Source organism: Cyprinus carpio, chromosome B8 (genome assembly GCF_018340385.1).
Source record: "Cyprinus carpio isolate SPL01 chromosome B8, ASM1834038v1, whole genome shotgun sequence".
Lineage (NCBI taxonomy): Eukaryota > Metazoa > Chordata > Actinopteri > Cypriniformes > Cyprinidae > Cyprinus > Cyprinus carpio.
In genome coordinates, this window is record NC_056604.1 from 6,782,966 (window position 1) to 6,800,138 (window position 17,173).

At 33.1% G+C, this 17,173-nt stretch overlaps 1 protein-coding gene across 7 annotated transcripts in view; it reads left to right on the top strand.

The window, feature by feature from the left end:
- The window catches only part of LOC109107960 (tight junction protein ZO-2-like), a 78,887-nt gene that overhangs the window by 57,182 nt on the left and 4,532 nt on the right, over positions 1-17,173 (top strand). For 4 of the 7 annotated variants that reach the window (XM_042729406.1, XM_042729408.1, XM_042729405.1 and 1 more), the window contains exons 8-19: positions 3,236-3,347; positions 3,636-3,754; positions 4,427-4,490; positions 5,931-6,081; positions 6,463-6,571; positions 9,411-9,630; positions 9,858-10,039; positions 11,725-11,820; positions 12,612-12,691; positions 12,799-13,009; positions 13,435-13,535; positions 14,569-15,406. In XM_042729406.1, coding sequence (XP_042585340.1) covers positions 3,236-3,347; positions 3,636-3,754; positions 4,427-4,490; positions 5,931-6,081; positions 6,463-6,571; positions 9,411-9,630; positions 9,858-10,039; positions 11,725-11,820; positions 12,612-12,691; positions 12,799-13,009; positions 13,435-13,535; positions 14,569-14,877 — 1,754 coding nt within the window. In that variant the 3' untranslated portion in view covers positions 14,878-15,406. Of the gene's footprint in view, positions 1-3,235; positions 3,348-3,635; positions 3,755-4,426; positions 4,491-5,930; positions 6,082-6,462; positions 6,572-9,410; positions 9,631-9,857; positions 10,040-11,724; positions 11,821-12,611; positions 12,692-12,798; positions 13,010-13,434; positions 13,536-14,546; positions 15,407-16,795; positions 16,800-17,173 lie in introns of those variants that run through there. The other 3 variants (XM_042729411.1, XM_042729410.1, XM_042729407.1) reach the window with 3 other exon arrangements.

Genomic DNA, 17,173 nt, shown 5'->3' on the forward strand with positions numbered 1-17,173 from the left:
CTTAGTCACTGCTAAGTCGGAGCGAAATAAGAATTATTCACAATATATATCAATATTATTATACCAGTAAATGTTTTAAATAATGCTTTTAATAACTAATAATATTTGTTGGTGTTATGAAAAAAATAATTTAGATATTCCTTTATATTTTAAATTAAATATAATTACTAAGTATTTAGTATTAGTAAGTATTATGTTATCTTAGTATTTATATATTTGTTGAATTTAATGTTATATTTATGTAATGTTAAAATATTATGTAACAGTTTTATTGTGTGTGTTAATTTTTGCAATAATTTTTTTCATGAAACCTCCCTTTTTTATAAATTATTTTTTATTTATGTTTTTTTTTTTTTTTTATGTAATTTCTCTGGGGGGAAAGGTGAAAATTAAAGCAAATACACAAATATTGAGATATCAGAACCTTTTTATTATTATTATTGTTTTTTCACCCAGTCCTGGTCTCTTGCCTTTTTCGTATGTGTGTGTGTGTGTGTGTGTGTCATATGCTCTGTCATTCTCTTCATTATGTTGCTTGTGTGTGTGTTGTCACAGTAGCTCTGTGAACTACATCAGTGATGGTGGTTGTATAGCTTGAGCAGAGGTGCTGGCCATGCTGTTTTGGGTTGTATTCAGGGAATGTACACACAGCTGTCTCTTCTCTGTGGTTTGTCCTCCCCCTCTTAAGAGACAGACTGTAATTTCATCCCCACCCAACAGATGGAAACACGCCTCTCTCCCCCACAGCCTGGAAAACACCAGCTCCCTGCTCCTCCCTGATACTCCTCAGACACTACATTTACATGCAACCTAATAATCTATAAAAAATTTGAATGATAGCCTAATCAAAATGAAAAGCCTTTAAGTAAACAGTTAGAGAAAAAGATCAAATTTCTTCATCTGAATAAATTATTAATATATATTTGGATGCTGCTTCTGATTTTCCTTTTAAATAAATTTAGCAACATGAGAAAAAAGCTTTCTTGGGATCATTTTAGAAAAGCAAAAATTCCAGTTACGCACTAAAGTGATGCTGAATCTTCTTTACAGGACTTACAAGCTTCTTGCTATTATGATATCATGATACTTAATGCCGCTCTTGCACGACATGCTCAGAGATTTAGTTTTGAATATATTTGTGACAAAACCAGTCTTAAGTAGCACGGATATATTTGTAGCAACAGCCAAAAACACATGGTATGGGTCAAAATTATTGATTTTTCTTTTATGGCAAAAATCATGAAGATATTTTGTAAATTTCCTACCATAAAATATTTCAAAACTTCATTTTTGATTAGTAATATGCATTGCTAAGAACTTCATTGGGACAACTTTAAAAGCAGTTTTCTCAATAATTCAATTTTTTGCACCCTCAGATTCCGGGTTTTCAAATATTCGTTCTATCCTTACAAACCATACATCAATGGAAAGCGTACTTATTCAGCTTTCAGATGATGTTTAAATCTCAATTTCAAAAAATTTCCCCTTATGACTGGTTTTGTGGACCTAGATCACATTTATCACATGTAAACAGATGTTTTCATCATATTTTGGATTTTAGGGTGCATAAACATAACATATGGAATCTGCAGTTAGATGGAATTTAATTTGGAGGAAGGGAAATTTGTGCATGTAAACATAGAGGATAAAAGTCTTCTGTTTTGCATTGTCTTATTTAATGCATTTTTTAAAATGTATTTATATTTTAAATAGTGCAGAATTCTATATTATATAATATATAATTATTTTATCAAATGTGTGTGTGTGTGTGTGTGTGTGTGTGTGTGTGTGTGTGTATATATATATATATATATATATATATATATATATATAAGCATTCTTTCGAATCGAATAAGATCTAAACGATTAAACATGCATCACTTACAGTCAAAAATGTTACCAATTTTGTGCATTAAATTCTGTTTATCTGCAGACAGTGCTTTGAGCATATTTGTCTGTGTTTACTCTGTTAGCACTGAGCATTAAGCCCACCAAGCTCTGAAGCAGGTGGGCGGCAGTGTGCTTTTGCTCTGTTATGGATGGAGTGTGTTGTAGATTTGGAGGACAGTCGTGGGGTTCCGCCCACCAGCGGCCATGCACTGGACATGCACTTAGATCACCAGCAGACCACACAGTAACTCTTTTCTTTCTCCCCGGCCGTCACTACTTCTGTCCTGCTTTCTCTTTCAGGGAGATACTTCATTTTCCTTGCTCTGCTTCTTGTTGGTTTTACTTGTAATCAAATAATTCCCAACTATCCTGGACAAAGTAGAGTTCTAGAATGGCAAATTAAAGGAATAGTTTGCCCTCATGTTGTTACAAAACCTGTGATACTCTCTTTTGTGTAGGAAAAACTTTCTATATGAACATGACACAAACATAAGAAAAGTAGTAAATATATATGAGCTGCTAACTCAAGAAATGCTGAAATTGAGTCATTGATTCACTGAGTTGAACTTGAGAATGTCTGATTCAAGAGTAAGTCATTCTTTTGAGCTGATCATTCAAAATCAGACTGCATGATTTGTTCACAACAGACTGATTAGGTTCTCATCTGTTTGACTGACTCTGTGAATTTTAATGATTTTTGGTTTAAAAATGAATCCGTAAAGTCTTCAGATCCTTCCAATTTTATGTTTCACAGAAGAAAAAAGTCAGGTTTGGAATGACATGAGGATGGCATCTGTATGGTGACCTTTTTGTTTTTGGTGAACTATTCTTTTAACTATCAATATAGTGTCAATGTAAGCAAGCACTAGCTGCTTTTACACACATCTCTGCTTTCAAGACAGTTTCTATAGATGTCACTTTCATCTGTCCTTTTTCTCTGCCTCTCTCAGGGAGTTCTGTTCCTAAAGATTAATCACTCCTGTCCGACACACCTTCTGCCTCTGTATAACGCTGCTATTAGTGTCTCCACAACAGCTTATGAAATTCTGGGCTTTTGAGTCACGTAGGCATTGTAAATCTCTATGATTTGGATTGTGTCTTTGGTCAAAAAAGCATGGATATGCTGTGATCAAATAAAACCACAGTATATACAGTATAAGCAGAAGTGACTGTTATAACGGGGCAGATCTTGGCCAATTAACACCAAGTCAACAGTAACACGGTGGTCTGTTTTCTGTGGTTGTGGGTCCATTTAATTCTGTCTCTCCTGGGCCTCATCTCTTTCTTGTCCTAGGAGTTGAAGCAAAGTCCATTGCTTCTCATCGTAGACTTTTCTTTCTTTCAGATATTTCTGAGATGGAGTCGTACCATTCCTACTCACCTCAAGATGACCAAAGGTCACGCCAGTCTGACCTCTCCTCACACTCTTCCAATGATGTAGCACGAGAAAACGCCAGGTGAGGACCGCTTGAAGATCAGCTCCTGATATGTTCAACACATAATAATAATAATAATAATAATAATACAATGGCTCCAAAAAGTCTTTTGACATTTAAATGGATAGTTCATCAAAAAAAAAAAGGAAATTGTCTGCACAAAAGTGTGTTTTGTCTATGTAATGAAAGTAAGTGTGAACCAGTGTTTGGAAACCAATGATCTGTATGACTATCAAGCAATTTCTGGTTGTCAGATGTATATTCTCAGTCAGAAACTGTGTTAGCAATACACTGTTGTTGTATTTTCAGGGAGGATCCTCAAAGTAGACTGGCAAAGACTGCTGTTTCATCATCTCCTTACAAAACTCCAGAGGAGCCACTTCCAGCCCACGAGGAGAGAGTAGAACCACAGGAAGAAGAACCACCACGTAAGAACAAGATTCTGCATACCTTGTAGTTTGATAGTAGATAAAGACACAAACCTCTGGTTTATTAATAAGGCATCAGAGGACTGGCAATGCTTGTCAAGCATGAAATAAGAGTAAAAAGCGGCTTTGCTGACTAATTAAATCAGAAAAGAAGTTACTTAGAAACTTTAGTAAGAAACAGCAACATTACATAGGTTAAAAATCACAGAACACATTTTTATATATATTTGAAACATTTGAAAGTTTGGGGTTGGTAAGATTTTTATATTTTTTCTGAAAGTCTCTTGTGCTCACAAAGGTTGCATTTATTTGATAAAAAAATGCAGTAATATTGTGAAAAATTATTATAATTTAAAACATCTGTTTGCTTTTTTTTATATTTTTTAAAATGTAATATATTCCTGGGATCATTTATTCAGTGTCACAGGAATACTTCGCCCATGGCACACAGGAATACTTCGGCCATGGCACAACAGCAATATATGTCAGCACACTGCCCACGAGGCAGAATTTCTTAAAAAAAAAAAAAAAAAATGTGCTGACCCCAAACATTTGATCAGTATATTTCTCTGTTGACTTGCCTGTGGGATGTGTGATTAAAATAAAATTTGTCTGCTTTCAGTTGTTTCAGACTGAAACTGATGTTAGATCATTTTTTTATTCAATGTGCAGCAGCAATAAAGACAACACCCAAGATCCTGCTCAGACCGAGCCCAGAGGACGAGGCCATTTATGGGTGAGTGGATGCTGTTAATATCCCGCAGGTTCAGCCCTCCTCACACATGATCCTATTCACTGAACTAAGATCTTATTCACCAACTAAACCTGAGGACTCACTGAGGGCTGAGTTACGATCTGGAGACAGAGCTCGTCACACACACTTTGTTTTTTAAATTAATAGTTCAACTAAAAAAAAAAAAAAGTAATTATTTGCTTACCCTCATGTTTCAGTGATTGATCTTTTCCAAACAAAGCATAAGCATGAGTAAATAATGATAGAATTTTAATTTTGTGGTGAACTGTCTGTTTAAACTCTCTCACTGGAGGATGAGCTCACAGGAAATGAAATTGAGATAGAGGAAGAGAGGTGGAGGGTCATCTGCATCACAGCCTCACAGGCGGGCTGGATACCTCTGAAATCCCCTCCCCCCTTAATCATCCTCTCTGTCAGCTCCTCCATATTCATGAGGAAGAGGCAGTCTGCTGCTGCTCGTATCCACTGGGAGAGGTTATTTTTGTGTCCTGCTCTTGCTTACAGAGCCACTCTGCTTTAAGACCAGAGCTCCAGTGTGCTTTCAGCTGGAGAGCAGGGAAACCCTGCTGAAAAATCACAAGCCATGAGGATGCATTTGGCTTTTGGTGCATCTGGAAAGGATAAATAGAAGTGGGACAGAAAAAAAGCCTGTTTTTCTCCAAATATATTATATGGGCGTCATTTTTTTAAATGCGTTTGTTGCGTTTTGGAAAATAATATTTTCCGAAATTAACCTTTTTTTTAGGCAAAATTATTAGAAATTAAAGTATGACTTAAATGCTAATAACTAGCACTGTAACCATCCATTATTATAGTAAACAAAAACTGAAACTATATATATATCTATATATAAATTGAAATATTAAAATTTATTATAGTTACATTTTTTTTCATTTCGTTCAACTTAATTTCTAAAATAAATAAACAAGTTAAAACTAATAAATCAAAGATAGACTTTAAAAACATAATTAGAAAGGACAAAAACACATGGCAAAATTACTAAAACTTTAACTAAAATTTAATTTTAAAACTTGAAATTGTGAAAATAAAATCTAATTCAAAATACCATTTCAGCTAAGCTAATAAAAATTAATATTTTGAGTCTGATGGGAAATGGCAGCTTTAATTCCTATAAATTCACTAATCAAAGATCACAGATAAATTATCCTCTTTTAATGCATTTATTTAACTTCAATATTTAATTTCAAATTTATTCTATATTTATATGCACACATAATGCAATGGTATATTTTATAATTATATTTATAGAATATATGTTTTTTTTTTTTTTTTTTAAGGCCTATATTGTCATTTTTATGATTGGTGTGTTGTGCTTCCTGAAGTGATGTCACAGGAAAACGGTCTCCCAGTTTTACAGATAAGATGTTAGCAAATTCCTAACTCTCTGCCTCTCTTTTTAAGGCCCAACACAGTGATGGTGAGCTTTCAGAAAGGAGAGAGTGTTGGCTTGAGGTTGGCTGGAGGAAATGATGTGGGAATATTCATAGCAGGAGTTCAGGAGGGCAGTCCGGCTGAAGAAGAAGGTCTCCGTGTTGGGGATCAGATTATGAAGGTACAAAAATAACAGCTCTGTTGACTTTAGCTGAATGATGTCCTAATGTTCGTGTTCTTATCATTTTGGGTCACTTGTTTTTGACTTTATAATAATATACAAGCTGTTTTTGTTACTGTATCTTTAAATCTTCTGTATGTAAATGACCACTCTTACGATTATGTAACCTTATTATGCTTATTATGTAGTCTTCATAGTTTTCAGAAATAGCCTGGGTGGACTGGAGAGGGAGGGAGCTTTAAGTCAACATTACGTATACATATTAGTACAGTTTTCCATGTAATGACCCCTTTATGAGGAGAGAAAATGCTTTGAATTTGATTTGCATTTGCCACATTTCCTTTTCAACTGTATTTGTTTGTTATCTTTCTCTCCCTAAAGGTGAATAACGTTGACTTTCGGGGCATTGTGCGAGAGGAGGCCGTGCTGTTCCTGCTGGAGATCCCACGGGGTGAGGTCGTGACCATTTTGGCACAGAATAAAACTGAGGGTGAGAGCGAACACGAGCCTTGCTCACCCCACACACATTAAACACACAAAACTGCCCCTCGCTTCACCTCAGGACACACAAAAACACTAAATTATTTATTTATTAGTTATTTATACTACTTATTTACAACACCTTTTGTTTTCATTATAATTACATTTTATTTATTTATGTATTATACATTTATTATTACTTATCTATTTATTTATTGTTTGTTTACAACACCTTTTGTTTTTATGATATTGCATAATAATTTATTTATTTATCTATCTTTTAAATCTGTGTATTTTTTACAACACCTGCTTTTTATTATAATTACATTTTATTTTTATTTATTTATTTTCTATCAATTGATTTTTATCTATCTATTTGTTTATTGGTTTACAACACATTTGTCATTATAATTACATATTAATTTATTATGCATCTGTTAATTTTTATCTGTTTAATTTTTATTTGTTTACTATATATTGTTTTGTATTTATTATTTATTTATTTTATTTAATTATTTACAACACCTTTTGTTTTCATTATAATTACATATTTTATATATTGTATTATATATCCATTTATTACTTTTTATCTATCTTTTTATTTATTCTTTATTTGTTTACAACATCATTTGTTTTTATTATATTACATAATAATGTATTTATATATTTATTTATCTATTTTTTAATCTGTGAATTTTTTTACAAAACACATTTTTATAATTACATACTATTTTTATTTATTTCTATTTATTGATTTTTATCTATTTATTTATTGTTAATTTATTTACAACACATTTTAATAATATATATTAAATAATTTACTACGTATTTATTTGTTCATTTTTTATCTATTTAATTTTTATTTGTTTACAATATATTGTTTTGTATTATTTATATTTTATTTATTTATTTGTATCTTTTTTTTATGTGTGTGTTTTTACAACACCTTTTGTTTTTATTTTAATTACATAATGTTTTTTTTTTCTATTTATTTGTTTATTTTTTATTTAGGCACCTTTTTTAATAATAATAATATTAATAATTATATTGAATTTAGTACAATCTCCAGTACATGTAAATTCTGGTTATTTTATTCTTATAAAACAAATTGTTATATCTCACTATGTTTTCTCACACAGTATAAATGAGTCTTAAAATATATAGCTAACATTATTTTAGGAGGAGGGTCCTTTGCAATAGGATATTTTGGGGGTCCTGAAAAGCCCTACATTATAGCATCCATTGGGAGAACTAGTGACCAGTATTACATCAGTGTATGTGTGAATGGGCCCAGAAGCACTGTGTCTCTGCTCTTCCCCTCCCCCTGTACACACAGAGCCTGTCGAGAGGCCTCGGCTTCTTGCTCATCACTACAAAACCAGTTGTAGCCAGTTTTGGCTCTTCCAGGGACTGCCATGTCAAGTGTGGTCATGTGCTTACATGCGCAAACATGCCAAAATCCAGATTTTCATGTTTGTGAGCTTTGCTTTCTCTTGCCTGTTATTTGAAGAACTAAATGCCTCATGAAAACCCCATGCTGATATTAATTGGTTCAATCCTGATAAAGAAACTTCTGTCGAGTCTATTGGATTTGGAGTCCAGAAACCAAAAACAAGTTCCTAACCCCAACACAAGACTCTCTCTGCTCTATCCCTCTTTTTCTGCTGTCATTCCATCCCTCTATCACTCTCTCTACCTGTCTTCATCTCTATTTCTCATACTCCATCTCCTCTCGGTGTGGGTGTCTCGTGGGAAAGCGAGGTCTGGCGCTGTCAGGGGTTGAAGCTCATTTGGTCTGAGCCGAGACAGATGTGGTGTCAGAGCTTTAATCAAGAGGGTGACGGCACCGCTGCAGGAAATCTGACCGCTGAAACTTTTATCCTTGACACTGTGAATCCTAAGTCAAATAGCACTGAAGTTGTCTATTCATTGACAGGTTTAGCACTTCACAAATGATTAAATGACATCAACCAAGGAAAACTTGCATCATATTGTGATAAATTATTGAATTAGAGTGGTGAATTAAATTTTTACATCTAAAATGAAATAAATAAATAAAATAATACAACTATTTAATAGTTTGATAGACAGAAAATCACAGCAATTAATAAATAAATAAATATACATACACACACACACACACACACACATATATATATATATATATATATATATATATATATATATACACAATTTATTATGTTTATTTATTTACTCTTATTTGATTTTTTATGCATTTCTTTACTTTTTAAAGAATCTTTTAAAGATTTGGAAGAATTTTGATTAATTTTTTTTATTGTAATTATGTATTTTATTTATTGGTATATTTATATTTTATTTTAACTATTTATTTTATTATGTTCATTTTTATCTATATTTGCATTTACACAACCTTTTGAGTTGTAGTATAATTATTATATCTATTTTTATATTTTTATTCTTGTCTACTTATTTTTTATTTTATCTGTTTATTTTTATTTATTTATTTTAATTTATTTTTACATTTACAGTCCCTTTAGATTATTTCATTGTAATTATGCATTTTATTTATTTGTATTTTATATTTATTGATTTCATTTATTTACCTATTATTTATTGTTCTATTATTATATATTTTAATTTTTTTATTTATATAAAGCTTTTTTTTTATTTTTATTTTTATAATAGCACTATTAATTTGAGTCTTGTTTCACATCTCAGTCTCAGCCTTCTGAGATGCATATTGAACACAAAATATAATGCATTTTTGAGTTGACCACATTGATAAAACCCTGGCATTGCTTGCATCATGCTCTACCAGTTAAGCCTGAGACATGTTTGGGGGCTTATGTTTCTGTTTTGTGTCCTAGTTTATGAAGACATCTTGGTGTCCGGTCGAGGGGACTCATTTTTCATCCGAACTCATTTTGAGTATGAGAAGGAGCTGCCTCACTGTCTCGCCTTCTCCCGGGGAGAGATCTTCAAAGTGGTGGACACCTTATATGACGGCAAGCTGGGAAACTGGCTGGCCATCCGCATGGGCAAAGACAACAAGCTGCTGGAGAAGGGCATCATTCCCAGCAAGAGCAGGTGAGAACATAGAGGGGGCGGACAATTTTTGCATGAGATTAAAAGATAAATAGTATTTAATCCTTTAAGTCGGAAACAGCGCAAACATCAAATAGAATATGAATCCGTATTTATATTGGAGAGCAAGCGGATTCTGCTTCTATGTACCACTGCTCTATAATCATACTGTATATCGCTTTCTTTGCATAACCCTGCTGCTGCATAACCCCTGGTCCCGTGCTGATCAGAGCCGAGCAGATGGCAAATGTCCAGAACACGCATAAGGGCTCAGGAAGTGACAGGGCCGACTTCTGGAGGCTACGTGGTCAGAGGGCGGCCAAGAAGAAAGATGTGCGGAAGAGCCGAGAGGAAAGTTCTGCGGCCGTCTCCACCCGCTTCCCTGCCTATGAGAGGGTGGTGCTGAGAGAAGGTGGGTGCTACAAACAAAACCGAAAGTGTACTTTAAAGGTTATTCAACAATTCAGTGTGGTTTTCTCATTATAGGCAGTGTGAATCAAGATTATTAACAGTTACGAAGTCCAAAAAAGATACTGTGTATTAACCAAATAGTAGTAAACATTAGTCATTTATTATTACATTTTAGGGGGGTTGAGTTTAACAAATTAAATATTTGTTCAGTTAAATACACACAAATTATGTATTTTTAAATATTAGATCAGATCAAATGTTTTTTTTTTTTTTTTTTTTTTTGATGATGATTTTGAAAGTCTTTTATGCTAACAATAGCATGTATTTAATAAAAAAATGAATACAGTGAACCATTATTACTGTTTAAAGTATTTTATTTGAATATGTTTTATAATGTATCATTTATAATTGAGGCAAAGCTGAATTTTCAGCATCATTACTCCACTCTTCAGTGTCACATGATTCTTCAGAAATCATTCTAATATGCTGATTTAGAGCTTAATTATTATTGGCACATGGTTATTAATAATTGTTCTAATTATAATTAATGTTGAAAAACATTTTTGCTGCTTAATAGTTTTGTTGAAATCGTTACACGTTTTTCAGGATTCTCTGATGAACAGAAAATTCAAAAGAACAACAGTTATTTGAAAAAAAAAAAAACTTTTTTAATAAATGTCTTCACTGTCTCCTATAATCCATTTAAATTAAGCGTCCTTGCTAAAATAAATTATTAATTTCTACTTCTTTGTAAATCTTACTGCAAACTTTTGAACGGTAATGTACCACAATCTAAATATTATAGCAAAACTGCTTTCAACTGATAATAAGAAGATAATAGTTTGATAATAAAATAACAAGATAATTAAAAAGTCTTAATAATTCCAAACCTTTGACTAGTAGTGTGTGTGTGTGTGTGTGTGTGTGTGTGTGTGTGTGTGTGTGTGTGTGTGTGTGTGTGTGTGTGTGTGTGTGTGTGTGTGTGTGTGTGTGTGTGTGTGTGTGTGTGTGTGTGTGTGTGCAATGGTTTGGGTGGTTCATGGGGACACAAATTTGTATAATGACATGGGTATGACAGACGTATTACAATATGAAGGCGTTTATGAGGACACTGCCTATGTCCCCGTAATTCAAAAGGCTTAAAAAAAACATACCAACATGTGTGTGTAATCAGAAAGCAGCCAGAAAAAGAAACTTTAAGGTAAACACATCCCAAACATCTGATGCAATAGAAGGGCAAAGATCGTAATTTACTCATCATGGTACCTGTGTCATTTACACAATAAACAGTTTTAATAACGTGATGGCTGCTTGCACACAACATTAGTCACATCTTGGAGCGGACCGGCCTAATACCGCCAATAAGAGTCTCTGCATACCCACACATACAGCTGAGAAAGTTTTAATATGTATGAAAAATGGGCTCATCATCACAGAAGGAGATTGCTCCCTACACACTGTTCAAGAAAAATCACCCAATAAAATCATGATTTATGTGACAAAAACCAGTCGAGAATTTGAAAAAGAATCATCATTCAAGACTCCTCTGACTCTTCTTTAAACCCTTTTTACATAGCTAAAAGAGCATTTATTACCATTAATATAAACCGTTTTGTAATTTAGTCAGGCTAAAACAGATAAACTCTGCTGTGAAATCCTGATTATAAGCCTTGTCTTCTCCCATAGCGGGATTCCGAAGGCCGGTTGTGCTGTTTGGACCAATCGCTGATGCTGCCAGTGAAAAACTGGTCACGGAGCTTCCAGACGAGTTTGTTATTGCCAGTGAGTTGATGCTGCTGTCTCTGCCATATCATCAATAATGTCCAAAGGGATGCTCACACTGGATTTTAAGCATGCAAAATTGTGCAAAACTCTCTAATTAATATTATCGAGACAATATCATGTCATGCTATTCATTTTATAAAAATATAAAAAATTTAATTTTACATGAATAAATAATTTATAAGTATATAAATATTATAACCACATATTAAGTTTGCATATTTTAAACTCGTAGTCATGTGAATGAGAGTTTCAGACAGCCAAGTTAACATTTTTGCCGTCTGCTAAATTAATACATTTAAATATAAATCGTCAAAAGTAGAGATGGAGCATTTTCAAAATTATTCTAATAATAAATATAATCCTAATAATGCATATTACTGCTTTCATATAAAAGGTATTTTCTAAAATTCTATTTATATATTTACATCTTTATATAAAGGATTGTTTTTTTGGGGGGGGGTCAATCCTTATGAAGTACTTCTATAATTTTTTATATAAAAAATAGCTGATATTATATATAAAAATATATATTCGAAATACAAAAAAAAAGATCATCATAATAATAATATTTGAATGCATATTTTTGCATACCTGCTTTTCCATGTTCCAAAACATTCCATGCATATCAATAGAGGCAAATGGATGATAAAGTCTATAGTTTAATAACATCCAGAGCTTTAGCTAACATTGAATAAAAATGTGTCTTTTGTATTGCATTGTTTATGTTTAGTAAGTATTCTTATTTGAAGTTTGATTATACTTACTGTTTTTGTTCGATGGCACATCAGAAACAGAACCCAAAGATGCTGGGTCAGAGAAATCCTCAGGAGTGGTTCGTCTCAACACTATCCGACAGATCATTGAACAGGTAATTGTGTATGCACACAAATTAATAATCAAAGCGTATTACATTCTTTTGTTTGACATAAACATTTTACCAGTATTGAACAGTGACCGATTCTGTAATTGATGCAGGACAAGCACGCTCTCCTGGATGTTACCCCTAAAGCGGTGGACACCCTAAACTACACGCAGTGGTACCCCATAGTCATCCTCTTCAGCCCGGACAGCAAACATGGGGTGAAGGCGATGAGACAGAGGATCATCCCCAGCTCTAACCGCAGTGCCCGCAAACTCTACGACCAGGCTCTGAAGCTCAGGAAAACCTGCTCACACCTGTTTACCGGTCGGTCCTGGGGGTCCAAACACCTCAGTCATTATCTTCTCAACCCTATATTGTTCTGGATCATTAAAGTCTAAATTCACATTATTTGATTGTTTGCTCATTTTAATTAAAGATCCTAGCATTATAGAAGCAAGTTTTGCTTGGGTGGGTTAAAAAATAGATTATAAAATGATTCTGTTAATTGAAAGCTTAGAAACTGAATTATGGGGAAGTGCAGTAAAGAGAAGCTACCATATATCATAATTGGCACATATCAATATAAACTGACTTTGACACAGATTCCAATTCGAAAATCTCCAAGTGATTAAAGCAGCTGATTGAAACACTGTGAGATAAATAGGTCAAGTTGAACCTAGAGAACAGCTGACCCAAATGGAAATGTTTTGATTTCCTCTCTCTCTGTCCCTCCCCCATCGGTCTGATAGCTGTTATCGATCTGAACTCAGCTAATGATGCCTGGTACGGCAGTTTGAAGGAGACCATACGAGACCAGCAGACCCATGCTGTGTGGGTCTCAGAGGGGAAGGTAAAAACAACAGTCCATATAGTTCTCCACCACCTTCTATCCACTCTGTTAAAGTCAACATGAAACACTGTTTACAAACCATTTTGTTTCTGGCATCTAATGTGTTTCTGAGACAAACCGAGTCTAAAATGAGAAGAAATGCATGCTGGGACATTATTTAAATGGCTGTATTCCCCAATTGTGTATCACACTGGATAAAAGCATATGCTAATTGAATAAATCTAAATGTAAATAATTAAAAATAGAGATGCAGCACGGTTTTACATTTTCAAGATTTTTCTAATATTAATTAAACATATAATAATATTGCTATTATATAAGTTTGTTTGTATAAAAAGTATAATATGGATATATTAAAATATATATTCAAATACAGCTTATAGTAATAATATTAAATAAATGAATAATACATAAATAGCTTAAAAATTATAGCTTATAATAATAGTAGTAGTAGTAGTAAAAAAAAAAGTAATTTTTTTGCTATTATGTAAAAGATGAAAATGAAGAGCTAAAGTTAGAAACAGACTAAATAAGAAAATATATGCAATATTTCACACCTAGCAACATCCCCTCAAGACAACAGTAAAATTATTTAAAATGTATTCCATGATTACTAAATTATGATCTTAAGATAAAACAAACAAAAAAACATTTGTTTTCATGACAGTATAATCAAATTTATCTAAAACATTAACACGATGAATCATGTACAGTACATTAATATCAGGAATGTGCATTCAGAAGAAATCCATTTTGATTTCATGTTGACTTTAATGCAACATATTACATCTCTTTACTTTAAGACTCCTTCATTCACATTTTCCCACTTTATCTTTCCCAGTATTCCTGAATTAAACCTACTAATGCATGCTTTCCTTTTCTGAAAGTCATGATATTCATTCCTCCTGTTTTTCTGTGCTTTTACTGTTCATCATTCTTCGGTGGTGCTCTACAGCTTTCGTTCTGTTTTGTTTTTGTGTTTTTTTGTTTTCGCTCCTCTCTGTACACAAGATCCATCATGTGTCTCTTTTAGCTGGACGGGACGGAGGGGGACCTTGACGTTCATGGCGATCGCATGTCATATCTCTCGGCCATGAGTGCTGACTATCTCAGCATGGACAGCCGGCTGACCAGCGACTATGACGACACGGCGGATGAGGCCGGGACTTACACAGATAACGAAACGGACGAGCCACTCGATCGCCAGCTGGTGTCGGCCATTAGCCGCTCCTCTGAGCCAGTCATGCCAGAGGAGGTTAGAGCACACATGTATACGTTTAACATTTCTACAGGGTTCCCACTGCCATGGATAACCTGGAGATATCAGAGAGGATGTGCATAGTTCCACACACACGCATGCATGCTAATTCCAAAACATTTGTTATGCCTGAAGACACATATGGATAATACATCTTTCACAGTGATGGGTGAACTGCTTGCACATGCACTGACATCTACACACTTAAATATGCTTGCTGCAATGGCATCCCTCACAGTTGCCTAGATCAGCACAACGCCAGCTCAAGGAAAGACAGCAGAGGTCCAGCCAGCAGGGAAATACATTTCCACATTGAGAACAAGACATTAGCACACACTTGTCATGTGAGCATTACATGCTGTATATGCAGGAAGTGCATGGTAATGAGTTTACATGGCAATGCTTTCCAAAAACAGATGAATATTAAGTGCATCTGTAAATGCAAAATGCAGCCACTTCTGCCCCCTTCTGTTAGATGTTGGAACTACAACATTCTTGATCACTAAAAATGTATTGAATAGAGTTAACATAAATGATGGTTATTCTAGCAAATATCATTAACAGCGTTTCGATGGTTATGAAAAAACTGGAAATAACAGGGAATCAGTGTTGTGATCATTTAAACTAAAATGTTTTTGTTAAATGAAGTGTTATAAATGTAATAAAAAGCTATGTACATCAATATATAATGTTATATATAAGATGAAGACTTGAAAACCCTAATGAAAAATTAGAAATGTTAGAAATGGCAACTATTTGAAAAAAAAAAATTTTTTTTAAACTGAAGTACTAAAATTACTAAAATTAAAACTGAAGTAAAAATTAAAGCTAAATATAAATATTTTTTTCAAAAATGATTACATTTTATTTATAAATATATATTTTTAATTTTAACAAAAATTACAAAAGCACATAACAAAATTACTAAAATTAAAAGTAAAAATAGAAATAAAAGCTTATTCAAATAAAAACAAATTAAAACTAAATAGAAATTGTTAATTTATAATTTATAATTTTAAAAATAATAATAATAAAAGTGAAAAAGAGTGACTTATAATGACAAAGGCACATAATAGTGACTTTAACTTTAACTAAAATTAAAATGAAAATTTCAAAATATAAAAAATAAAGGTTAATTCAAAATGAGCTTTTATAGTAATAAATATTATAATAGATATTAGAACAAAAATATATACTAAAACCGTATATAAATAATCCTAAAAGTTTGTATACTATTAGGAAAATTGTGATTTAAAAGGCCTTATAAATATAATTAATCAATTGTTAAAAATGGTAATAAAATAAAAAATAAAATAACTTGTTTAAAAAGCTTTTTAAAGTAATCATAAAGAGCTGGAAAAGTAAAGAAAATTAATTGGTCAAAACAAAAGTGGATGGACGTTAATGTTAAATCAGAAGCATACTATACTGTTGGCCCAAGACGAACGCATTGTTTTCTGTAGTGTGTGTATGCATAAAGGCATTCCCCTGCCTAATGTTCTATCTGTATCATTTTTTTGTTTTTTTTTTTTCTGATCATATGGTCGTGTAGTCTAGTGATTAGATTCGGGGTCGGTTGGGTGGGGTGGGGGGTGGTGATGTGATGGGCTAGTCCCCCCTTAATGTCCACCTTCCTGCCTGACCCCGCAAAGGTGAGCTTGTGTCACGATCCCCAATGGCTTTCCTTTCTTAAAAACACCATTCATCAAGATATCTGAATAGTGTTAAAAAGAGACTAGAGATTTGCATATACAGTGGACACTTATGCCACACTTTAAAAGTATGAAATGCATTGATATTTTATTATGTGACATGCATCCATTTTTAAGTTTACAAATACTGTTTGCAGTAAAGACTGTAAACTGACTCTGACTAACACAACTCTTCTCCTGACCGCACCCTCATTCATGCAGAAGAACGGCCTGATTTTGCACAACCATTTTTCCAGCAGCTCAGAATCCTCTCGCAGCAGCTCAGTGACACATTTTGGTACGCTGTAGAGCCGTGTTCACTGTTGTACCGAGTTGGCTAAATAACTAGTATAGTGTACTAGAAAACCACTGTCAGCATCTAGATGATTTTGAACTAATTTTACCAGTCACATACACTGTGACCATGTAAAAAAAAAAAAAAAAAAAAAACCTTAAATGGAGGTAGTTAAGCTTTTACAATAAGTTACAAGAGTTAATTTAAAATGTATTTTTAGAAGGTTCTTTTTAAATCTAGTTTAGTGTCAATTTTTATTATAGGCCTATTATATATTTATTATATTATTATTAATTCATATATTTTCAAAATACATTAAAGCCCATTCACACTAAGAGGGATAACTATAAATGTAGTTATAACGATATTAGCGTTCACACCCGTTGTTTGTTTA